Here is a 25,759-nt window from a genome sequence, read left to right as displayed (position 1 = left end):
CCATATTTGCAATGTAGAGATAATAGTGCTCTTTATGTCAAGATTATAAGGATCAAGCATAGTAAGTTTCACTGCACAGAATACTAGTAATTAGTTTGCTACAGTATAATTATTCTGGCCTTCTCAATGTAAATGGGAGTATACCCTCCTCAGTGGCTCCTTATATTATTTTTTTCAGATTATTTTGCCAATTCATTGCTACTAAATGAAGAAATGAATTCTTGGCTACTGATACACCAGAAATGTGCTTTCTGTCTACAGCTGTGAAAATATCTGCAAAAGATTAATGACTCGCTCTTTGAATTCTTCAAAAATTCTTATCTGTTAGTGATATCTTCCATATTAGTTTTTCCACTGCGTAAGATTTTCTCTTCTGTTTACCGGTACTTGCTGTTTCATTTATTTTATAGTTGCGTATCAGGTGGGTTTTGGTAAAACATATTAAAATAAGAACTCTTGGGATGAAAGTGATAAGGTGATGAAGAAAGCAATTCATGCAGGTCATGTCTTTGGTGATAAGAATTTGAGATCACTAAAATCAGCAAAAAATAATTTATTACCCTGTCACCTACAGAGAATCAGAAAAAAATATATATTAATACTATTCATAATTCAGTTTCACCTATTATTCTAACCATAATCATTATTCCATGTGTTGGGTTCTAATCTAGCTGGGTTTCCATAGAACACAGATGCTCGGAGTAGAGATAAGAGTTTATTCTGACAGCTTAACAACGGAGTACAGCAATTGAAAGTTAGATTATAAAGTTAGAAAGCTGAGGATGATAGTACTTCTAGCAACGAGGTTTTCAATTGTGAGGTAATGGACTTTGAGGTGAAGGTGTTAGAAGTGCATGTCACCCTGGGGACGTGTGACGTACAGAAGAGCACGGTCCATTTCTTATCCTGCGATCTTAGATGGATAAATCTCTTCCATGGTGTGAAATTTTATTAGGAATCTTTTATTAGGAATGCCATTTCTGCAGGGAAATAAATACCACAACGTTTTAAAAACTAAGAAGTTTTAAGAACGACTCTTGGTTACAAAGATAGCACAAATGATATCCTTCAAAATAACATTTTTTAAGAAGGCCAAATCGTTGTCGTTTTTGGGGCCAAAATCATTCAAGATTTGGAAACAAAATCGTAGCAGAGGGTATCAATCTTGTACAATTGCAACTATTTTAAATTAAGATTAATTTTAAATTAAAATTGGGGTTCTGCAGTGGGAATCCTGTGAGCGAGCCCTCTGAACTGCAATGCTAGCCGTCGGCTAATGAGGTGATCTACAAAATATTTTGCGGCTGATGCAGTTATCTGTGTAAGCAGTTGAATGAAGAAATGCCCCTATTGATATGGCTGATAACACGGTGAGTAAGTACCACAAGTGTGAGAGTAGCTGTGCTTTGGAGTAGCTGTAGCAAACATTCTGCCTGAAAGCAAAACTCGGTCTATTTTCATCATTACTCCTCTGTCTTGAAATGACTGTGTCTAAATTATTCGCATACTTATGTCAGTATAATCTTTTCTGCAATACTTTTTAAACATTAGACCCTAGATGTTTTCAACTAATGTGAAACGATGTACATCAGTTATGTTTTTGGGAGGGGACCAGAGGTGGGTTCCTACCAGTTCGCACCTATTCGGTAGAACCGGTTCGTCAAATCTACTGAACCGGTTAGAAGAGGTTCCACCAGTGGACCCGGAAAGCAGGCCACACCTACAGAAGAGGTTCCAAATTTTTTTGAAACCCACCACTGGTCCTTGGATATGATTATTCTACACTATCATGCTCATATTTATAAAACTCAGTGCCTCTGTGAAAGGTAAGGATGACTACTGCGTTTGTGGTGCAATCAGAACATTGCGTGTGAAGAAGTTGTTTTAACGCAAACCAAAGATGCCTTTTAGAAAACAAGTTGACATCATATTCTTATGCATGCCAGTGCTGTGTGTGAGGTAATTTAAGGTGGTTCTGACAAGTTTCGTCGGCATCTTCATATCTGGTCACATGGGCGGCAAGCCACTCCCATCTGGTCACATGGGCGGCAAGCCACTCCCACAAAGGAGGCCATACCCACAGAGTAGGTTTGAACAATTTTTGAAACCCACCATTGGAGAGGACAGAACTCAAATTCAACCTGTTTTAGGAGCACTGAATTTGGGACAGAATACGTTAAAATTTACAGTATTTCAGGCTTAATCTGCTATAAAAAAACAAAGCATAAAATCTGGAACATACTATGAACTGCACAACTAGGACTATAGATTGATTAGTCATGAGTGCTAGTTGGCCACTGCTTACCATTCCATTTACACGTGCTCCAGCTCTCTATATACTATTGCTAAAAAGTATTAATATACTTACAATATTTACTTTTCCTTATATTCTCAATTTGATGGAGTCTGCAAAGTAATTGTACTGTTAGGGAAATTGAGTATTGTTTTTTAAGTGACATTTTAATGCTTTTAATTTATTTTTTTTTAGATTTTAACTTTGTATGCTGCTTAAGTTCACAGATGTGAGATGGGTGACTATATAAATTTACCAAATAAATAAACAAATCCCCAAGAAGTATCAAATCAGAGAATTAGAACAAAATGTTTAACTTTTCATACTCTTGTGTGGTTTTTCAGTATTCTAAAACACACTTTCCTTTTCCTTGCAGATTAGATTACCCCCACCCCTTTAATTTCACAGTAGATATTTCCATGACACATCTCTAAACAGATTTTTTGAATGGTCCAAAAGTTTTCGAATAATAGCTCAAGGTGCCCTGAAAATAAAACTTCTATTTCAAGGGCAAGAACAAACATATAAATTTCATGAAAAATACAAAATAAGATAACGGAACTTGCATTTTAACATACTTCTATCAATTTCATCTTAGTTTTTTAGTTTACTTGCACAATACCATGCGAAGGACTTGAAAACAGGTCTATGATGCTCCACTGTATATTCTGATATTTTGACGTAGAGAAACTATATGGAATGTTTTCCAGATCTTCATTTTCTACTTTGTAAATAGCAATAGGGCTTAGACTTATATACGGCTTCATAATGCTTTACAGTGCTCTCTAAGCGGTTTACAGAGCATATTGCCCGCAACAATCTGGCTCTCCATTTTTACCAACCTCGGAAGGATGGAAGGCTGAGTCAACCTTGAGCCTGGTGAAATTCGAACTGCCAAACTGCTGGCAGCTGGTGATCAGCAGAAGTAGCAATAGCAATAGCAGTTAGACTTATATACCGCTTCATAGGGCTTTCAGCCCTCTCTAAGCGGTTTACAGAGTCAGCATATTGCCCCCAACAACAATCCGGGTCCTCATTTTACCCGGAAGGATGGAAGGCTGAGTCAACCCTGAGCCGGTGAGATTTGAACAGCCGAACTGCAGAACTGCAGTCAGCTGAAGTAGCCTGCAGTGCTGCATTTAACCACTGCGCCACCTCGGCTCTGGAATGCATGGCTTACTAACGTAGTAAACTAGGCAATCAGTGACCTGTTGTGTCATTGTTTCAGAGATATTTATTTACCTAAACAGATCAAACAGAATGACTACTGCTGGGCCAAAAAACCCACACTGAAAACGGGAGCAATTTCTGCCCCAAATATTGGGGACTGCTGTCCTTACAGCTTTTCAGCAGCCTTCATTTTTATACAATTCACAAGAACTTTAAAGTAGATTTTTTTTTAATAAAAAAATGTCCATTGGAAAGTTTGTATTTTATTACAGACTTCTATTTCAGATTTATAAAGTCAGCCATTTATTACACCACTGAAATTGAAAGCAAGCAGAATGTGCACATTTGTGAATGTAAAAACTGAAATAATGTATTAAAATTAATCTATATTGGTATTTTTTTACTTCATTATTTATATTATATGAAATGGCATAAAGAATAATTTCCATTGTAATTTTCACATTAGATTATACAGAAGTCAAAGCACACAGAGCATTAAATAGTCTGAGCAGTTCTGAGTGTGTGTGTGTGTCTATTACTAAACCACATTCTTGAATTTGCACTATATCTGCACTATTTGCATATATAAACTTAGTTGCACCATCCATAATTTTAGGAAAGAACAGTGTGCAAAAATGTGTTCTAAATAATTCTCCCTCTCAGTTATAATAATTGCACAAACTAAATGAGAAATGAATGAAAAGTGTAATTTAAAAAACTGAGAGGTCAACTCTTCATGAAAATATCACAATTTAGCCAAACCACTAAAAATAAATATCTGTTTAACCCCTTAATATTCACACGGCACTTTTTCACCAAGCAATAGCAGGATCAATCACTTTGAAACCACGCCACATAAATAAAAAATGCAAAGCACTGAAAATGAATAAACTGTTTTCTGTATATGTGACTTCTTACAACAAGTTCACATACACAAATATTGCTTTTAAGTTAGTACCCTGTGCATATCAATTTATGCAGATAAACAATTCTGTCCAGAACAAGCAATGAATAGAAATGCACATCCACAATCTTCCTCTGCAAAGATACAATTGGTTTTATGTTGTAGTTTACTTGATAAGCACTGGCTTTCCACATTTACATACATTCCAATTGATCTATTGTACATTCTTCTTTAGTTTTATTCAAAGTTCACATATACCTAGCAGCCCTTCTGTCGATGCCTGTAAGCTCTCTAACAAATGTGGTAACTCATCAACAAATTAAATATAATCTGTCTATACCACAGGTGTCAAACCTGCTGCGTCACATTGCCTTCACGTGATGTATTGCAATGTTTTTTTCCCCCTTCACGGAGCTGGGGTGGGCGTGGCCTGCATGTGATGTATCTGGCCTGTGAGCCGCCAATTTTGACACCTCTGGTCTATACTTTTTAGAGACTCAAAAACTTTCCATGTATACACACTCCCCCATAGTGCACTGTAACACAACTTCAGTTTATTATTTGGAAACAGAAAAATGGCTCAATTTTTCATTATGTTGTCAATAAGTTTCTTCATAACAATAATGTTCCGTCATTCATTTGGTTATTAATATCTATGAGAATGCTAGTTTGTACTTTGTCATGGGCTAATTATAAATGAAAAGGAAGTAAGAAGATTTAATTATAATAGGTATGAGTACATGCCATATTATTTAATCCACTCTCTCTTGAATTAAATTCAAGCACATTCCTACATTTGAGAGATGACTATTTCTCATGTTAGTTTTCAAGCCATAAAAAATGCTTGCTTATTATTTTCCTCTTTGAATGCCATATGCTAAATAGATAAATAAATCATCATTGAAAAATAAACCAGAAATCAATATATTTGCAAAGTATTAATGAGCAAAAGCTATAATCCAGAAAAGGTCAGGATATCCTACGTGGAGTAAGATGTCACGGACATTTTGTGGAAAACAGGCTACCAATTTATAAAATCAAGGTAACCAACTTACCTTACCTCATATAATATTCTTCCACATTTGGTGGTAGCCTGATAACATACTTTTGACATCAGAAATTTCTCGCACAGGAAAGATTAAACAGAGGGAAGATATTAAGGAAAATTTTAGCTCTCCAGAAGCAGAATGCCATTGACAAATCTTCCACCACCACTTCATTCATAGTTACCCATAATTTCTTTATGTGGTAAGAATTACTAATTTAAACAAAGTAGCATTATCACCATAGTCAAACATAATCATATATGCTACTGTTAACTGAAGAAAAAACAAAAACAAATTACCACCCCAAATGTATAAATTTACAAAATCAACCATACAAGGGACAGAAAATCTATGGTGCTCCAGTACTTCCTTTACCACTAAGTTGCCTTGAGTTGCTAGGAATTGTAGTGTTGTCAAATTAAACGAACCACAAAATTAATTCCTTACTGCACAATCACAATCTTGAAAGGGTCTTGCAGTGAAAAGAAAGAGTGATGAAAAAGGCCACCAAAGTTTAGAAACAAATTGTGCCATTTTCTTGATCATCGATTCCATTGTAACTAACAGCAGGCATCTGAAATTCTTATGGGAATATTTTGTGTAATATTATGATTTTAACTGTAGTCTTTTAGCAGTTCATCTCAGTTTACAAATATAATCAGAATTCTCACTTATACTTTTATTAATAATCCCTGTAAGGTTTCTGCTGAGATTTTTTTTATACTAGTTCTTTTTTAAAGTTTTTCCCACACATATTTATGCCTTCAAGAGAGGTAGAATAGGTGATGCTTGCTGGTACTACTCCTAATCCTTGAGATCTACATACAACATAGATGAGATTCTAAGTTGCACCAGGAATTCTTTACATACCTCTGATTAACCACTCAATGGTTTACATAAGAAGCTGACTGTAGATGCATATATATATATATATATAATTGTGACTAGATCCCATTTAAATTATTCAATCACAAATAGTTGTAACCTTGCCTTATTTAAAAATGATGAATCATTTTTTCCCTCTGCTGTTTACATGATAGAACTTCAAATATATAAAACAATATATTTTGACAAAAAGTATCCTGAACACATTTGTAATTTCATTTCCAATTTTCAACAGTGCAATCCCATGTTAATCTCATCAGTCTTGTACATCAAAATAGTCAATAACAGTCTCTTCTTTGAACCGTCTCTCTGTGCTGCTATTCCCAGGCCTGAAAGTTAAAGCAAAAGATTAAAAGAATTTAGTAAAAACTTTGTGGGTGAAAAAAAAAAATCAATCTATGACTTTCCCTTACAGGAACATCTTGTATAGACTTGACTTATGCAACAATGCTTTGTTTTGTTTAGCAAGATTAAAGTACTCTAAGAAGGAAGTTTCCTGGTCACGAATGTGTGACTTAGCCAACTGTTCCACAAAAAAAAAGAGAAAGGAACTTGAAACAAGGAGCACAAGTAAGTTTCCAGAGAGATCAACAGCTCTATGGGTCTTTATATCCTATCTATACTTGCTACAATATTTCCCTAATATCTACTTCTTTTGTTCTCATTAATTCATGTAGCTACTCCCTTTACATTATTCCTTCTGTTCCACCATTTATCAACTCCATCATCACTGATTTATCTCTTCTTCTCAAGGTGGCATCCACAAAAGAAGGAAGCCATCCTTTGTGTTACAGAAGTATCTGATCAAAATAAATATGGGGATGAGGTGAAAAGGAGATACCACGATGAACCTTCTCCAAGTCTTCTGCTTTGAGAAGTACATCATTCCAACTTTCTAAGGATTGCCTTTTAATTAATTTTGAGGATTCTGAGGCCCTTCCATTTATATATTATATAAATTTAAATGATAAACATAAGAACAAAGAAAATACAATATGCTATGACATTCTAAATTACCAAGGATTATGTAGGGATTATTTCTTTTGATAAAAATACAGGCCAGAACCTGACTCTTAATTTTCATCTTCTGGTTCAAACTTGTCTTTCTACCTCCTATGCTGGCTTGGCGATAATAAAGTTTCAAATTTAGTCTCAAATGATTGATGAGAAAAAATAATCTCTGATAAAACACTTTTTACGCTAACATTTAAGTCATATTTTTTCTTTCTTATTGGATAGGTGGATATAAACTAGGCAAGTTACTGATAAATACATTTATGCTAACATCAAACTATCAATAAAATATATATTAAAACAACCCAGGTATTTAAAAGAAATGATACTTGCTTTTCTGATTGCTTGTGATGAGGAATAGGTGGGGGAGGCCTCGTCTGCTTCTCCTTCGTAAGTAGTGATGTCAGAGTAACTGTTGGGCAAACTGATTTCCCTCTACAGATAAAAAAACAGAAGCACTGTTACTTTACTGCATGTTTATATGATGCCTCTGGAATGATCTCCCTGTGGAGATTCGTACCCTCACCACCCTTCAGACCTTCCGCGCAGCCCTCAAGAGCTGGCTATCCCGCCAGGCCTGGGGGTAAAGATTTGATCCGCCCCCACCCGAATGTTGAATGAATGTTGTTTACTTTTTAATTATGTGTTATGTTATATGTTACTGTTTGTATCCCCTCCCTAAAAGTTGTTAGCCGCCCTGAGTCCCCTCAGGGAAAAGGGCGGCCTATAAATAAACTTATTCCTATTCCTATTCCTATGTACCCATTCATCTACTAGCATTTGCCTGCTTTCCAACCGCTAGGTTAGCAGAAGCTGGGACAAGTGATGGGAGCTCATTCTGTCTGGCGGCACTGGGGTCTTGAATTCCCGAGCTATAAACTTTTAATGGTCTAAGACTTAGTGTTCTAACCACTGAACTGCCACGGTTCAGTGAAGGCCCCAAAAGGCAAAAACTGGCTCTACGGACAAACTGGAAGTCACAATTCCCAAACTTCTGGGTTCCCCATAGGTCCATTTTTTGCCCTCCGGAGCCTTCAGGGGCCTTTTGGAGGCTTCCCTGAAGGTTCTGGAGGGCAAAAACCAGCCTTACGAGCAAACCGGAAGTCACTTCCGGTTTGTCTGTAGGTTTTTCGCCTTCCGGAGGCTTCAGGGAAACTCCTGAGGCCTCCGGAGGGCATGGGGGGGGGCTGTTTTCGCCCTCCCCAGGCTCCTAGAAAGCCTCTGGAGCTTGGGGAGGGTGGAAAAAAGTGCCAAAAGCAGGGAAGGGGTATCGCTGGTCATGCGTGCATGCGTGTGGGGTGCATAGCATTGATGTCGTGTCCATAGCATTATAGGTGTGGCACACCCACACAACTCCCCTGCACTCCCCCTGCTTTTGGCACAGGAGCCAAAAAAGATTCACCATCACTGCCTTAATCTATTCTTTTTACTGCATTACTGCGACTCCCATTTTGAAAAACAGGAATTTTGTAGGTATGGAGATAAGTATTTTTATAAAGCTACATAGATTTTCAGGTTAGATTAATGCTTTCATTAATTTCCCCCCATTTGCTAAGAATGAAAAAAATACACTCATGCCATATAGAAATATTAGTGACAAACATCATGTATGATGAGGTATATAAACAGGGTTTTCTTTTTAAAAAAATCCTGGCCTCTTTGGACTAGATCAGTGTTTCTCAACCTTGGCAACTTGAAGATGTCTGGACTTCAACTCCCAAAATTCCCCAGCCAGCATTCGCTGGCTGGGGAATTCTGGGAGTTGAAGTCCAGACATCTTCAAGTTGCCAAGGTTGAGAAACACTGGACTAGGTATTTATGTGGATTATTATTTTGTTTCAAATGATGTTTTAATCAAAGTATTATAATGTTCCTATATATAAAGAGAAACTAAATAATCAAGGACATTTTCAATGAAGAAGCGATCATGGGAAGATTATCTTTCCTAAAACACAAATATGTTAAAATCCCTGGCACACAAAGAATGCTTCAAACGTTTGCACAATATCAACGTAAAATCAAATTGATTCAAATGCAGAACGTAAAAAAATTATACTGTTTATTGGAAGATGGTAAATTTGCCATTTATAACAAGAAAACAGAACAACATACTTCACCGCACTGATAACAACATTGCGCTTTGGTTCGTTATCATAGCTCACACTCTCAATGCCGTAAGCCTGAGCAAGTTCGTGGATGATTCTACGGTGTTCTCGGTTCATGGGTGGAAAACAATGGCTCTTCTTGGTGTGCTTGCTCTGCATTGGAGAGATATAATATTTTGATGGGAGTTTGGGGAAGACTGAGCCATACCATCTATGCTCGCTTTATACATGGAGAATTGGGTAATGATTTTAAGTGTAGCCAATTCCTTGGTATATATATACTGAACAAAAAAAAATCCCCTGTGATTAAGTCTCAGAAGATCTTTTTAAAATTTATATGATATCCATTTTATATACTTATATGACTTTTATGCATCTCTTTATATTCTCACAATAAACAATTTTATAACTGAACAGAGCTGAAATAAAAACCCATACTTAAGGTATCAAACTTGAAAAACATTGCTAGTTGGTGTTCCAAACAAACACCTCCTTCCTACTGAACTGAAATTAAGAAATATGATACCACTTGTATACAAGAAACCTGAGCCTTGAAATCAGAAGGATTCAAGTCTTTTATTTTAAGGGCAATCTCACTTCCAATGATGAACATTTTTGTGGTGTCTTTGCATATTAACTGGGTCTAAGTTTATAATGCATTAATTTTCTTTTACCTATTTGTCCTCCAGTTTCATATCTCTACCCCATAGGTGAATTATTATGCATTTTATTATTTAGCGTCTACCGTATTTTCACCCATATAACCCGCGGGTTATATGCGGTTTTTACATGCACAGCGCCCCCCTGCGGTTTATATGCGTGGGCGGGGTATACAGAAAATATTTTACACGATCGGAGGCTTACACGATCGGAGGCTTGCTTCTTTCTCCGTTTCTTCCCCCACCCCGATCTCAGCTGTTTCCTTCTCCTCCGTTCCTTTCCTCTTCCCCAGCGTGCGCAGGCTTCTTTCTCCGTTTCTTCCCCCACCCCGATCTCAGCTGTTTCCTTCTCCTCCGTTCCTTTCCTCTTCCCCAGCGTGCGCAGGCTTCTTTCTCCGTTTCTTCCCCCACCCCGATCTCAGCTGTTTCCTTCTCCTCCGTTCCTTTCCTCTTCCCCAGCGTGCGCAGGCTTCTTTCTCCGTTTCTTCCCCCCCCATCTCAGCTGTTTCCCTTCTCTTTTACTCGTCGCGGGTTATATGCGTGGGCGGGTTATATGCGTGGGCGGGGTATACGGGAAATATTTTACACGATCCGGAAAACCCGCGGGTTATATGCGTGTGCGGGTTATTTGCGTGGGCGGGTTATATGGGTGAAAATACGGTATATTCCTCCTCAGCTGCTCATGTCCCATATTGAATGACATCTGGAACATCTGAATTTTATATTCTGAAGGGGTACATTGATGACACGCAAATTCGTGAAGCGTTCCATATTTTTCATGTTTGTAACTTGTCTGTTTTTCCCCTCCCTTGAATTGTGAGCCGCCCTGAGTCCCCTCAGGGAAAAGGGCGGCATACAAATAAAGTAAAATCTAAAAATCTAATCTATATTGCTCCTGCAAATCTCAAATGAAGCCAAACACAAATCTTTACTTGTTGTTATTATGATTTAATAACACCCTTCTTTGTTGTGAGGCAATATTCCCCCTGGAGGTTCCAAAGATTTTGGAATAAACTAAGGAGCTGGAAGCTATTCCAAATGACAGTTAAATGTGATTTTTATATATGGGGATAATTCTGTCACGGGTAGTTGTAACAAAGAGCACACCTACTGAAAATGGAATGATTGACAAGCATTTTTATTGGTTTCATCTGAATTGACGTGCATTGTAACTTCCTTTCTTATTGGCAGGTGTTTGGATAATGACCATATTCTAATAATCACCAGACTGGCAGTTTATGGCCCTGACCATAATCAGAAATTCTTGATTCATATTAATTCCTCATCTGGACAAGATAGTGTGGCAGGACCACATATGCTCTTGCAGTCTCTATAGGATCAGATTTAGAATCTAAAATTAGATACTCCAATTGTGATTGATTATCTATTAATAATAATAAGTTATAATAATAATAATAAGTTAATGATTTCAAATAAATAAAATAGAAACCCTACTGCTCAATATAGAAACTGGACTCAAGCTATAGCTTTAAATGTTAGTTTAATGCAGAATGTAACAGCAAAATAAAAAGTTATGAAAAACTGTAAAGTATATAGAGCTTCATGTTGCAGTATTTCTTGAGGCAGCAAACTTGAGTGATACAAATTACGAAATACCTCTAAAAAACGAAGCAGCAGTTTAAAAATGTGAAAAAAAATTGCCCAAATCATGAAAGCAAACATTTCTTCTTCGATCTGGCACTTTAGTTTTCTTGCTCTTTCTGAAGATCCTTCTTGATAGGCTAGGTATTTTAATTCAGTGACACTATCATTCCATTCTGTTCCTACTCTTCTATGCTTCTACATACTGAAAAGAACAAATAGATTGTTCCCTAATGTCCAAATTCTCTCAATGTTTTCTAGAGAATTAGGGAAGGTGGCTTCTGCAATGCTTTCCCTATCTCCGTTGCTTCTGTGGCTGAGATATCTCTTTTAGGACAGTTGTTGAAGCACTTCGTGCTGTCTCCCAAGGTTGTTCTGAGAGCCCATTACATCTACATTTCTAATTATTTGCTTAATGCAGAGATTGGCTAAATATGAGCTGCAACCAACAAAATTAGACATGGTACTACTTTACAGGAACATTTCATTTCATTTACTGAATTTCTAGGCCGCCCAATCCCGAAGGACTCCGGGCGGCTTACAGAAATGAAAAATTATTTTAAAAGAATTAAAAAAATGAGACACAACAAAGTTAAGAAAAAAGCACAACATACACCCAATCAGAGAGGGGCCGGACCTCAATCAAGAGGTCAACGGCCCCAGGCCTGCTGGAAAAGCCAGGTTTTGATAGCTTTGCAGAAGGCCATGAGAGTGGGTAGGGCCCGGAGCAAGGTGGCGCAGTGGTTAAATGCAGCACTGCAGGCTACTGCTAGATCAGCAGGTCAGCGGTTCAAATCTCACCGGCTCAGGGTTGACTCAGCCTTCCATCCTTCCGAGGTGGGTAAAATGAGGACCCAGATTGTTGGGGGCAATATGCTGACTCTCTGTAAACCGCTTAGAGAGGCCTGAAAGGCCTATGAAGCGGTATATAAGTCTACTGCTATTGCTATTGCTATTGCTAATCCATACCCCAGGATAGATTGATTATATTTTTCTCTTCTGTCTTTTTTATAACATATCTTGTTGTAAACATTTAATTATGTTACTTACATCTAAATATTGCCAAATATTAAATAAAGCCAAACGATGACAATTTTTCCAGCTCACAGGATGCCAACTACAACTTCTAGGAATATCACAAAATTTGGACAACTGCCATTCCAATCTGTCAAAAATGGTTTAGATTACGACAGTGTATTTAATTTTATGAAACTGTCCATAGTAAACATGTTGATTGTGTTACTGGCTGTTCCCTACAAAAATGTAATGTTTAGCACTGGATTTAATTGCTTTCTGCCTATATTACTATATTGGTTTTGATGGAAGATTTAAGACTTTATGTAGTTGGGAGTGAACACGTTTTCTACATTACCAACCTTATTGACTGCTTCGATAAGAGCTTTCATTTCTTTCTCAACTTCACTGACAAACTTTAAATCTTTTCTGCAGCAGAAAGAAATAATAATTAGGACAAGAACAACAGTTCTGTAACTAAGGATTTTTCTTTCAACCTACCGTCAGCTCCCCGCCACCCCAGCATAAAGTGAGTATATCATCAAACGTTTCTGATTTCCCATAAATTTCATTTTGTTTCTTAGAGAAGGAAATTCATTCTGTTTTTTAAACTCTGAGATTGTCATTCCATATATTTTGAAAATAATGTTTTTAAAAATGAAAGTATAGTCCAGTGTTTTTCAACCTTGGCAGCTTGAAGATGTGTGGACTTCAACTCCCAGAATTCCCCAGCCAGCTAGCTGGCTGGGGAATTCTGGGAGTTGAAGTCCACACATCTTCAAGCTGTCAAGGTTGAAAAACACTGGACTATAGTCTTCCCAAATCTGTGAAGATGTGGTAGGAAAAATTATCCTTTTGATGTCTTAGAGTTGTTAGAACAAACTGATCAACAATTTACAATGCCTTTTTAATGTTGTATACACTTTTATGCATTGTGGATTGTGTATGTCATTGGAATGAGCAGTGACTGATTATGTGCCACCAATTGGTGCTGTTAGAGGCCATGTACATTTTCTCCATGATAGTCTTTCTGTCCACAACCTAGTCCTTCAGGTCTTCCAATAGTCTACACTCATTGCAATTGAGTTCATCCACATTATTGCAGATTGTCTTCTTCTCTTTTCTTCCACCTTTCCCGATTTCATAGACTCCGCAAGAGAGCTGGGTTACTGCATCATGTGGCTAAAGTACAATACTTTCAGCCACGAGTGAACATACTGTGCTGCAGAGGTGGGGTCCTACCAGTTTGCACCTATTCGGTAGAACCGGTTCGTCAAATCTACCGAACCGGTTAGAAGAGGTTCCACCAGTGGACCCGGAAAACAGGCCACACCTACAGAAGAGGTTCCAAAAATTTTTGAAACCCACCACTGGTCCTTGGAGATGATTATTCTACACTATCATGCTCCTATTTATAAAACTCAGTGCCTCTGTGAAAGGTAAGGATGACTACTGCGTTTGTGGTGCAATCAGAACATTGCGTGTGTTGAAGTTGTTTTAACGCAAACCAAAGATGCCTTTTAAAAAACAAGTTTACATCATATTCTTATGCGTGCCAGTGCTGTGTGTGAGGTGATTTAAGGTGGTTCTGACAAGTATCATCGGCATCTTCATATCCGGTCACATGGGCAGCAAACCACTCCCATCCGGTCACATGGGCAGCAAGCCACTCCCACAAAGGAGGCCACACCCACAGAGTAGGTTCGAACAATTTTTGAAACCCACCACTGCTGTGCTGATACATCTGTTTGTTTCCTTGGCTATCCAGTATTGTCAGAAGTCTTCTTCAGCACAACGCTTCAAAAGCATTAATGTACTTTCTATCCTGCTTCCAAGTTCAGCTTCTATACCCATAGGCTGTCAAAGGAGACCGTAACCCTGTTCCATTCTGTTCTTTGTAGATACAGAAACAAAACAGCATTAGGGCCTTCATAGCTATCTTGTGATCTATTTCTTGACCGTTGCTTCTTTTATTGTTGATAGCTGCTCCTCAAAGTCAAACGTAATTCACCACTTCAGGATCTTTCTTGTTAAATTTAATTTAAATTGTTAAATTTAAGGATGGCTTTTGTACCAGTTGCTTGATCCCTTAATCCCTTAGTTTTTTTTTTTTAAATTGTGCTCCTTGATTTTCATTTGCTAGAACTAGAATTTCAAAATCATTTGAATTCTCAACTATAGAGAAGCATTGTCAGTGTAGCACAGGTTATTGATGCTTCCTAAATCTTCATTTAGATCAGGGGTAGTCAACCTGGTCCCTACCACCCACTAGTGGGCGTTCCAGCTTTCATGGTGGGCGGTAGGGGTTTTGTCCGATAGTGAAGTACTTTCATTTTTTAAAATTTAATTGACTTTTTTTAAAAAAATGTTATAACATTATTTAAAAACATTTTCATTAGGTTTTCATAAAATCACCATTACTGTGCAACCGGTGGGCGGTTAGAAAATTTTACTACTAACAGAGATCCAAAAGTAGGCGGTAGGTATAGAAAGGTTGACTACACTTGATTTAGATTATATTCAACATTTATAGGAAGAATAAACAATAGGATTGTAAATGTCTCCTGCAATTCCTGCGGTATTGGCCTCATTGTGGTACAATTAGTGTTTGTTTAGCTACTACAATTGGGACCAGTTGTTAAGCTAAGTCTGTAGGTGAAACCGCAACTGTGCTTATGTCTTATTTCAGCTTACAGACCTATAAAGGTTGTAAATATGAAGATGGATTTCATCATCATCATCATTGTGGCCGCCGTATAAGGCATTTGCTAAATAAGGACTACCTGTGTGGGTAGGGTATTCCTGGGAGGGATAAGCAAAATGCTAGGAATGTATGCCAGGAATATATAAAGAGCCGAGGTGGCGCAGTGGTTAGGGTGCAGTACTGCAGGCCACTTCAGCTGACTGTTATCTGCAGTTCAGCGGTTCTAATCTCACCCGCTCAAGGTTGACTCAGCCTTCCATCCTTCCGAGGTGGGTGAAATGAGGGCCCGGATTGTTGTTGGGGGCAATATGCTGACTCTGTAAACCGCTTAGAGAGGGCTGAAAGCCCTATGAAGCGGTATATAAGTCTAACTGCTATTGCTATTGCTATTGCTATAATCCCAGAAAATCACCAAAGGTGTAAAGATCATTCCAACTGCCTAGATCAGTGGTTCCCAAACTTGGCAACTTTTAAGGCTTGTGGACTTCAACTCCCAGAATGCTCCAGCCAGCTCTGCAGGAGAATTCTGGGAGTTGAAGTCCACAAGTCTTAAAGTTGCCAAGTTTGGGAACCACTGGCCTAGATAAAAAAATACCAGAAAGAGTCAGTATGTGTTCCATTGATTATAGAAAGGCTTTTGATGGTGTTGACCTTGTCAAACTTTGGAAGCCCAGAAACTTCATTGCCGTCATGCAAAAACTATATACAGACCAGGAAACCAATCTAGATAGAACATGGTAAAACTCCAGGTTGATGAAGAAAAATAATAATGCATACCTTCCATCCTCTTTCAAAACCTCACTGTACTTGGGTGCAGAGGAACGAACATTGAATGGATCAGAATTGTCATCTATGTGAAGAGCCTCGGCAAACCGTCTAATAATAAATAAACAAACATTTAATGTTATCCGGTCTAGCAACAGTCAAATCCCAATTTTTAATTTACTGTAAGAGATTATCTATTTCCTTCCAGTCATATAATACTTCACATACTGTTTATTGCATTCAAATCAATAAAGCAATTTACCTACCTGTTTCTTTCAAGAGCCAAGCATTCTTCATCACACTGCAACCTAAATGAACAAAACAGAGACATATGATAAACGCTTATTTGAAAATGCTGTTGCATTTATGCACAAAGAAAGAATATTTCACAGAACAGGAACTTAAAATTTATCATGTCTGGCACAGCACTATGCCAGACAGAAATGCAATTGATAATCTCAGGTTAGCAACAATAAATGGATTAAACAGATTGGAATATTAACACAATAGGTTCTGCAGGCATGCCTCCAAGCCAAAATTGCTATTTAAGAATCACATTTGATTTAATTACTTTATTAAAAGTTCATCTTTCCATTTCAAATGCTAAGGTGGTATAACAATTTTACATAATGAAACAAAATCAGTTAAAAACATATCAATAAATTGCATCAGTCAACTAAAATTAACTAAAATATAATCTCGCAAACAACATAAAAGGCAAATACTAGCTGAATTTAAAAGGTATTCCCCCACTGATTCATGAATTAGTACCTGGTTTGCTTCATTTCTTTTTTGGTAATCAATCTACTTATCTCTACTGAATCTCCAAGTTGGGGATCTGTTAATTTAGAGGCAATCGATATTGCAGCTATTCTGCAAAAGAAAAAAAAGAAAAAAAAAGGGAAGAGAATATTTTATGAAACATATGCAGACCTTTAAAAGATGATACAGAAGGTTCCACCACAAAACCGCGGAGGACAAAATCGCGCTCGATGAAAGCGCGCATTTGACGTCATCACAGCGTGACGAAAACATTGCGCTGTGATCGAAAAATGTAAAAATAAAGCGAAAACCTTACCCTAACCCCCCAAACCTAACCCTAAACCTAACCCTAAATCTAACCCTAAACCTAACCGTTAACGTAACGCTAAACCTAACGCTAACCCTTAACCTAACGCTAAACGTAACCCTAACGCTCTAAACCTAACCCTAACCCTTAACCTAACCCTAACCCTAACCCTAACCCTAACCCTTACCTTTATGTGAATCGGCTTGCTTTAATTTTAATTTTATTTCAATTTTTAATTTTTTTCGTCGCGCTGTGATGACGTCACATGCGCACTTTCGTCGAGCACGATTTTGTCCTCCGCGGTTTTGACGGGTCACAGATACAGAAATGTATGTATGTGTGTGCTAAGGCGAAAGTCAGAACGTATACTGTAATTTCACAAATCTTTTTGGACTGAATTATTGCTTGAATCAGAGGCAGTGAAATAATATAGCCTATGAGTGCATCTTTGGCATCAATTCTGCAATCTGAAAAAGTTAAAAGAAGTATCTAGTACATGTATCTGTGATTTTTAACTACACTATTATATTACTTTATTTCTTAACAGGCTTTAGTGTTAGATTTCAAGAATATCAGAATTTAATTTCCCCCTGAAATTGTAATTTTAAAATTAGATAACGCTCCCCTTTATATTTAGTCACCTTTTCAAAGATTACTCGACTTTTTCAAAGATCCTAACCTGTTGTGGCCCGGCAGGAGCCGTTGGAGCTGCCACCAGACTCTGACAGTGAGGGGCCCTATGAGTCGGCTCTGGAGGATGTGGAGGACCCTGGACAGGGTTGGAGCCTTGGACCAGTGGGGAGAAGACAAGGGAGACTGATCCAGAAGCCAGCAGTGAGTTGTTCCTGGATACACGCCATCAAAGAGCTACTAGGCATCAGGAACAATTACGCAATTACAGGAGGTAATTGCACTCAGCTGATGGTCATTAGGCTCCTCTCCAGACTATAAAAAAGGCTACTTGTGCACACGCCCTCTTTGCAGAAGTCAATGCAGGATTGAATGTCAGAGGACATTACTGTGAGCTTGGCAGGTTGGATCGCTGCCAAGCCTTATCTGTGTTTATTGCTGCCCGAGTTTGTCTGAGTTGCTGCCAAGGTCCTTATCTGTTTGTTCTGCTTGGCTTTCAGCCACCGAGGTTTTGGTGTCTTGCTATTAAAGTACATTCCAGTTAAGCTTGTCTCGGCATTCGTTACTGGACGGAGGAGGGGGTCAGAACACTAACCCTAACCCTAACCTCATACGCACAGAGATATAGAGAGATGTTTCTGGCAGGCTCTCAGTTAATCCAGACCGAGTCCCTACTTATAGGCCTGCTGAATTAACAACATTAGTAGAATTGATTTATTCTCTCACCTCCCCACACTTATGAGAAATGAGTGATGGGGATTCTACTTTCGTAAGACTGAGTACAGCCTATTATGTAGAGAATAAATAGTATAAAGTATTAAATATTAGCAACGTCATACAGAGCCAAAATTATCTCTGGCACTAGTCTGCTGAATGTTAAATATCTCCTAGGAGATGTGCATGCGATATATATTACAGAGCCATCCAATATGGAGCGAGAAAACTCATTATAGACATGTTCAATATGAACCAAGGGAGTAAAATTAGTTGAGCAGGAGAACTGTCCATGACAGCTAGATTAATTGATACTATTTGAATACATTCAGAAGGAAATGAAATCATAGCTACATAAGATGTTTTTTTTTATTCTTCTGCTTCTGTGCAATAAAGAAAAGGCAGGTCATTGCCTTAACAGACCTTTGATAAGTACTTGCTGCTTCTGAGCAAATCATAGTCTCTTTTTTCCTTCCACACTCACACTGAAGCTCAACCTATAACATCAGAAAAACAGTAATTAGTTTCACAGAAATTTAACATCGTAATTACTAAGGAGCAACAAAGAGCACATTTACTTACTGGAATGAAATGGACTCTTGTTAATCTCAAAACAGCTTAGTTTTCTTATGTCACAATTATGACACTAAACAATTCAAATCATTTGCTAAAATTTAAACTGAGCGGCCTAGAGGAGTTTTAAGGTAAAATCTATGAGATATTATGCCTCTCAATCATCTTGCAATGACAAAGACTCAACAAACTGCATTATCAAAAGTGTTGGGGGAGATATGTCCAGAAACCTGTATTTTGAAGAGTGCTTCAGGGCTTTCTACTCTCCGCTACTTTTTACACCTACATGAAAACACTGAGGAAAGCCAGAGCAAGGGTTTAGCCATCAGGAATATTGTGGTAATACCCAACTATATATCATGGTCCCAGGCCAAACAGGTTCTATAGTAGCGCTACTAACTGTGTACCCAGAAGCCATTAGAATCTGAATTGGACAATTGAAACTTAATCCCTTCAAGACAGAGAATCTTTGTGATGGTGGCTATTTTTATTTATTTATTTTATTTTTATTTATTTATTTTATTTTTATTTATTTATTTTATTTTTATTTATTTATTTTATTTTTATTTATTTATTTTATTTTTATTTATTTATTTTATTTTTATTTATTTATTTTATTTTTATTTATTTATTTTATTTTTATTTATTTATTTTATTTTTATTTATTTATTTTATTTTTATTTATTTATTTTATTTTTATTTATTTATTTTATTTTTATTTATTTATTTTATTTTTATTTATTTATTTTATTTATTTATTTTATTTTTATTTATTTATTTTATTTTTATTTATTTATTTTATTTTTATTTATGAAATTTGTTTGCTGTCCATCTTCCTGGGAGGTGACTCCAGGCAGCTTACAATAGTAAAAGCAATGACACCACACAGACATATATGATGCGGCCCAGCAGGAACCGTTGGAGCTGCCACCAGACTCCGACAGCGAGGGCCCCTATGAGTTGGCTCTGGAGGATGTGGAGGACTCTGGACAGGGTTCTGACTCCGAGCAGGGCGCAGAGAGGCTGGTTGGCCACCAGGAGGTGCCTGAGCCTTGGAGCAGTGGGGAGGAGATAAGGGAGTGTGATAGTGATGTCATGCATTGGAGCAGTGGGGAGGAGCCAAGGGAGTAGGTCCTGGATGCCCGGCAACGAAGAGCTAATAGGCGTAAAGAACAGTTACGCAGTTACAGGAGATAATTGAACTCAGCTGGTGGTAATTAGGCTCCTCTCAAGACTATAAAAGGAATGACTTTCCACACGCTCGTCGCAGGAATCAACGTATTCACTAGAGCTGGAGAAGCTATCGTGGATAGCTTGGCAGGCTGGATTGCTGCCAAGGTTAGTCTGTGCTGGATTGCTGCCAAGGTCTGGTCTGTGCTGGATTGCTGCCAAGGTCCTGTCTGTGTGTCAATAAATCCTTGCAGTATCTTTGTCTTGGCGTGCTTTGGTGTAGGACGAGGGGGGTCAGAACACATATATATCTAACTGCAATAGAAATACAAATTCCAGGGGAAGACCATCTCCGATCGCCCCATTCAGAGGTAGTTTGCAATTGAGTCTTCCCCCAGTTCACAAGTCCTAGTCAATCAGCAGGTGATTGTTGTGGCCAAGACTTTTGTATGGTTATATCTTGAGTGCCACTTGCAGTCCTGTCTGTACTGATTATAACATGAGTGCCCTAATCATTTCCCACCTAAATTAATGTAACAAGCTCTCTACAGGGTTGATTTTAGAACGTATTCAGAAGCTATAGGTAGCACAAAATACAACGCTTAGATATTTTGGGGGTATGAGAATATCGCAATAGTCTTGAATGCCCCACTGCTTTGGGAACTACATTGGTTGCCAGTTGGCTTCTGTTATTTTTAAGCCCTTATAAAACTGTGAGTTGGGTTATTTATGGACGAAAGCGCGCATTTGACGTCATCACAGCGCGACGAAAAAAATTAAAAATTGAAATAAAAATTAAATTAAAGCAAGCCGATTCACATAAAGGTAAGGGTTAGGTTTAGGGTTAGGTTAAGGGTTAGGGTTAGGTTTAGAGCGTTAGGGTTACGTTTAGCGTTAGGTTAAGGGTTAGCGTTAGGTTTAGCGTTACGTTAACGGTTAGGTTTAGGGTTAGATTTAGGGTTAGGTTAAGGGTTACGTTTAGAGTTAGGTTAAGGGTTAGGTTTAGGGTTAGGTTTGGGGGGGTTAGGGTAAGGTTTTCGCTTTATTTTTACATTTTTCGATCACAGCGCGATGTTTTTGTCGCGCTGTGATGTCAAATGCGCGCTTTCGTCGACCGCGATTTTGTTGTCCGCGGTTTTGTGGTGGAACCATTTATGAGAACATATTTTCACGTCTTCATCTACCCATTCAATCAGGTTGAAAAAGGTAAAAACCCTCCAGGTTCTGTTTGAAAATGCTGTCAAGTCGGGTTTAGTCATTGGCATTTTTTAATCCCCACTCCCTACTTTGGCATCCACAAAGATCTGATTTGACTGGGTATAAAAGTAAGCAAACAATGGAAAAGGTGGCCCAGGTAGCTTGGATGTCAACTTTCTTAGCTATTTTAGATCATTTTGCTAGTTTAAGCCCAGGATCAATCTACTTCAATATATCAATTAAATAAAACGTTAAGAAATCTTAGGATGAAGTGAAAACTTCAATGGAGATTTGGGCAATTAGTATAGCATTTTTTAAAAGTTGAGAGACCGCCTACTGCCAATTACCTCCACGCGACCTATTAGATCTCATCGATTAGGCCTCCTCCGAGTTCCATCTGCCGGTCAGTGCCGACTGGCAACTACGCGGAGGAGAGCCTTCTCGGTGGTAGCTCCGACCCTATGGAACGATCTCCCCGTGGAGATTCGTACCCTCACCACCCTCCAGACCTTCCGCACAGCCCTCAGAATCTGGCTATCCCGTCAGGCCTGGGGCTAAGACTGTAACCCGCCCGAATGGTATGAATGTTGTGTTTTTAATGATGTATTGTCTTATATGTTAAAAGTTTGTCTCCCCCTCCCCTTTGGGTTGTGAGCCGCCCTGAGTCCCCCCAGGGAAAAGGGCGGCATATAAATAAACTTCTACAATCTATAATCTACAATCTAAATAAACAATACAATTTGAAATCTAGAAATACACATAGCAAATATCTCAGCAAAAAAAATGTAACAAAGCAGTATTTATCTGAAATACTGTGCTTAAGTTATTTGCGGAAGTGGCATCTGTGCTTGCTTGAGAGGTGTAATGAATTGTCACAGCCACCTACCTTTGAACGGCAAGAAGTTGTAGGGCAAGGTAAAGATGGATGGCATGGAGACATACATGGATGATTACAGTGAAGTCTAAGAATAGTGCATGGCTGTCTGCATTCTTCATCTATGAGGCACTCCCCCTTGTGACAGATCCTTTTACATTTGTGCATTCCACATTTTAACATTCGATCGCAGGAAAGACCACAAGAAATATCAGTGAGGTAACAAGGGATATTGCTCCGTAACTGAATTAGAAAGAAAAAAAAAGCAAAGAGATGGATGCCACCTGTGTTAGAAAGGAAGTAGCTTAACCTGCTCCTTTTTTAAAATATGGAGATATATATATACCATTACTGCCAACTTGATTGCAATCTCTCTGGCTGTCATATTGAAAGCATATATAGCAGTGGTGGGTTTCAAAAAATTTTCGAACCTACTCTGTGGGTGTGGCCTCCTTTGTGGGAGTGGCTTGCCGGCCATGTGACCTGGTGGGAGTGGCTTGCTGTCCATGTGAACGGATATGAAGATGCCGATGACACTTGTCAGAACCACCTTAAATTATGTGTTTTCTCTCTCTCTCTCTCTCTTTCCTTCCTTTTGTCTCTCTGTCCCTTTTTCCTTTTTTTCTTTCATCTCTCTCTCACTTTTTCTTTCTTTTTTCTTTATTTCTTTCTTCCTTTCTTTCTCTTTCTCTCTCTCTCTCTCTCTCTGTGTATGTGTGTTTGTGTGTGTGTGTGTGTCAGTGGTGGGTTTCAAAATTTTTTGGAACCTCTTCTATAGGTGTGGCCTGCTTTCTGGTGGAACCTCTTCTAACCTGTTCAGTAGATTTGACGAACTGGTTCTACCGAACTGGTACGAACTGGTAGGAACCCACCTCTGATATATACCCAAACCAAGGATGCTGAATCAATTCATCACAAATTGCTTGAAATTTCAGATTTCTTCTTCATAGTGAGATATGCCGCAGCCAGATAAACTCATCTATTTTTTCATGTCCTTCCTTTTTTGTTTTATTAAATCAAAGGCAACGATAAAAGAAACCCATCTAAAAACTTTTGTGCAGATCTGTGCACAGAATTGTTCACAAACAATTCAAACTTGTTATTGTGTACCTCAAGAAAAAAAGTAGGACAATGCTGTTTGGTGAAAGTGAAAATTTATCACATTGGTAGCTGTGGTTTCATTTACTATTGAGACTATATTAGGTTAGGTTTTAATTGTACAGCCAATTAAATACATTCAAATGGGTTTTTATTTATACCTGATGTATTAATTATAGCGCCTCTCAAAATTAATTATTAAATATTTTGCTTTCATCATTACTTAACTTTACAAAATAATGAAGATTTACAAATTTCAGGAAGAAATTAGGAATGAAAAACTTGCCTGAAAATGTTTTCCCCATATCATAAGGCATATATTAGAAAAAAAAAGAACGAATAATAAAATTTATCCCTAACAAAGGTAAAGTATAATATTCACTTACTTCATGTCTTCCCATACACCATTTCTGAACAAGGTATGTACATGGTGGACATTTATCTTCACTGTGACAGGAATGATATACTATACAGAAAAAGGAAAAAATAAACACAGAAATAATCTCTCCAATAACACCTAATGCATTTTGGTATGTTATTTCAGCATTATATTTCCATCTTTTACTATTGAAGTAAGAGTGTAAATCAAGTTTATGTTTGAATTTACTGTATTAAAAACTTCATGAAGGTGTGAAGTTGCAATCCCATCCAAACTATTTCTTTTTTAATTAGCAATAGCAATAGCAATAGCAGTTAGACTTATATACCGCTTCATAGGGCTTTCAGCCCTCTCTAAGCGGTTTACAGAGTCAGCATATTGCCCCCAACAATCCGGGTCCTCATTTTACTCACCTCGGAAGGATGGAAGGCTGAGTCAACCCTGAGCCGGTGAGATTTGAACCGCCGAACTGCAGCTAGCAGTCAGCTGAAGTGGCCTGCAGTGCTGCATTTAACCACTGCGCCACCTCGGCTCTAGTAGCAGCTATTCTAACATTCGAAAAATAGTCAGAAATCCTTTACAACAATAACTTATATGAAGTTAAACATGTCCAGGTATCCAAATGTAAAGTATAACAAATTAGTCATAATGTACACATTATCTGTCAGGCATTAAAGAAAAATAAAAACATTCAGAGCCATATGCATCCTAAAATCAAAACAAAGCTGGAAACAACCTGTCACACTTGGATCTTGATCCAAACAGCAAAGGAAGGTAGCCCTTTATTAATAAACAAAATCTAAGCTGGGATTTCAGGCTTAATTAATCTACTAGAAATTGTGGCATTGTTTTAAATTAGAACATGCTCAGTGGCTTCTTCAGAATACACCGAGGTGTATTCTGTATTCAGCATACAGCCGAGGTGGCGCAGTGGGTAGAGTGCAGTACTGCAGGCCACTTCAGCTGACTGTTATCTGCAGTTCAGCGGTTCAAATCTCACCGGCTCAAGGTTGACTCAGCCTTCCATCCTTCCGAGGTGGGTGAAATGAGGACCCAGACTGTGGGGGCGATATGCTGACTCTGTAAACCGCTTAGAGAGGGCTGAAAGCCCTATGAAGTGGTATATAAGTCTAACTGCTATTGCTATTGCTATTACACTAATTGGAAAAGGCTCTTCCACTTTTCTGTCAGCAGTTTTTCCATTTCTAGTAAAACATCTAACACAGGGTTGTCAAACTCGATTTAATTGAGGGCCGCATCAGGGTTGTGTTTGACATCGGGGGGAGGCGGCGGGGGCGTGGAGTGGGCGTGGCCAGGGTAGGTTTGACCAGCTCACCATCACCTGAGCACAGAGAAAACGGACTCCTGGGCTCCATTTTTGCTGCCGGAGACACTGTGGGCCAGTCCTTCACTGTTTCCAGGGAGGTCCCGCGGGCCAGATCAAAGCACCCCGCGGGCCAGATCCAGCCCCCAGGCCTTGAGTTTGACACCCCTGATCTAACACAATGTCCATATCTACCCTAATCAAGTTGCACTGATTTGTACAAAGGTTCGTTCAGTAATCTGTGATAAGACTTGTGCAGCTGAAATTAAACTACGGGATATGACACTCACATATAGATGAAAATGGGGCTTAGAAGGTAATAGAAGCTTTCTGCTAGCAGAATGGCATTTCAATGCAACAGTACTAATCTTAGAATATTTCTGAAATCATCTGACCATATTATTTTGTTCCCTACACTATATATATTAAAATATTTTGCACCTTTAGCAAATAAACAACAGTGTAAATCAGTGGTGCAATTCAGCCAGTTCTATCTGGTTCGGGTGAACTGGTAGAGGTGGCGGTTGGAGGCTCCGCCCACCCGCCTGGATGACATCACGTCCCGTTTTT

General features: G+C 38.3%; 1 protein-coding gene across 2 annotated transcripts in view; it reads right to left on the bottom strand.

Annotated features, from left to right (window-relative positions):
- Positions 1–702: 702 nt before the first annotated feature.
- NFX1 (nuclear transcription factor, X-box binding 1) overlaps positions 703–25,759 on the bottom strand; it is a 52,570-nt gene continuing 27,513 nt past the window's right edge. The window contains exons 15-25 of one of the 2 annotated variants that reach the window (XM_087721954.1): positions 23,873–23,952; positions 22,401–22,631; positions 18,998–19,071; positions 16,933–17,034; positions 16,428–16,469; positions 16,174–16,272; positions 13,055–13,121; positions 9,425–9,570; positions 7,646–7,747; positions 5,423–6,627; positions 703–980 (exon numbers count right to left, since the gene is read on the bottom strand). In XM_087721954.1, the coding sequence (XP_087578080.1) occupies positions 6,555–6,627; positions 7,646–7,747; positions 9,425–9,570; positions 13,055–13,121; positions 16,174–16,272; positions 16,428–16,469; positions 16,933–17,034; positions 18,998–19,071; positions 22,401–22,631; positions 23,873–23,952 (1,016 nt within the window). In that variant the 3' untranslated portion in view covers positions 703–980; positions 5,423–6,554. Of the gene's footprint in view, positions 981–5,422; positions 6,628–7,645; positions 7,748–9,424; positions 9,571–13,054; positions 13,122–16,173; positions 16,273–16,427; positions 16,470–16,932; positions 17,035–18,997; positions 19,072–22,400; positions 22,632–23,872; positions 23,953–25,759 lie in introns of those variants that run through there. The other variant, XM_087721955.1, reaches the window with a different exon arrangement.

Source organism: Thamnophis sirtalis, unplaced genomic scaffold (genome assembly GCF_051295495.1).
Source record: "Thamnophis sirtalis isolate CommonGarterSnake01/CBP01778 unplaced genomic scaffold, rThaSir2_p1.2 scaffold_8, whole genome shotgun sequence".
NCBI classification, from domain to species: Eukaryota; Metazoa; Chordata; class Lepidosauria; order Squamata; family Natricidae; genus Thamnophis; species Thamnophis sirtalis.
The sequence above is the reverse complement of the archived record's forward strand: the minus strand, read 5'-3'. Positions and strand labels throughout refer to the sequence as shown.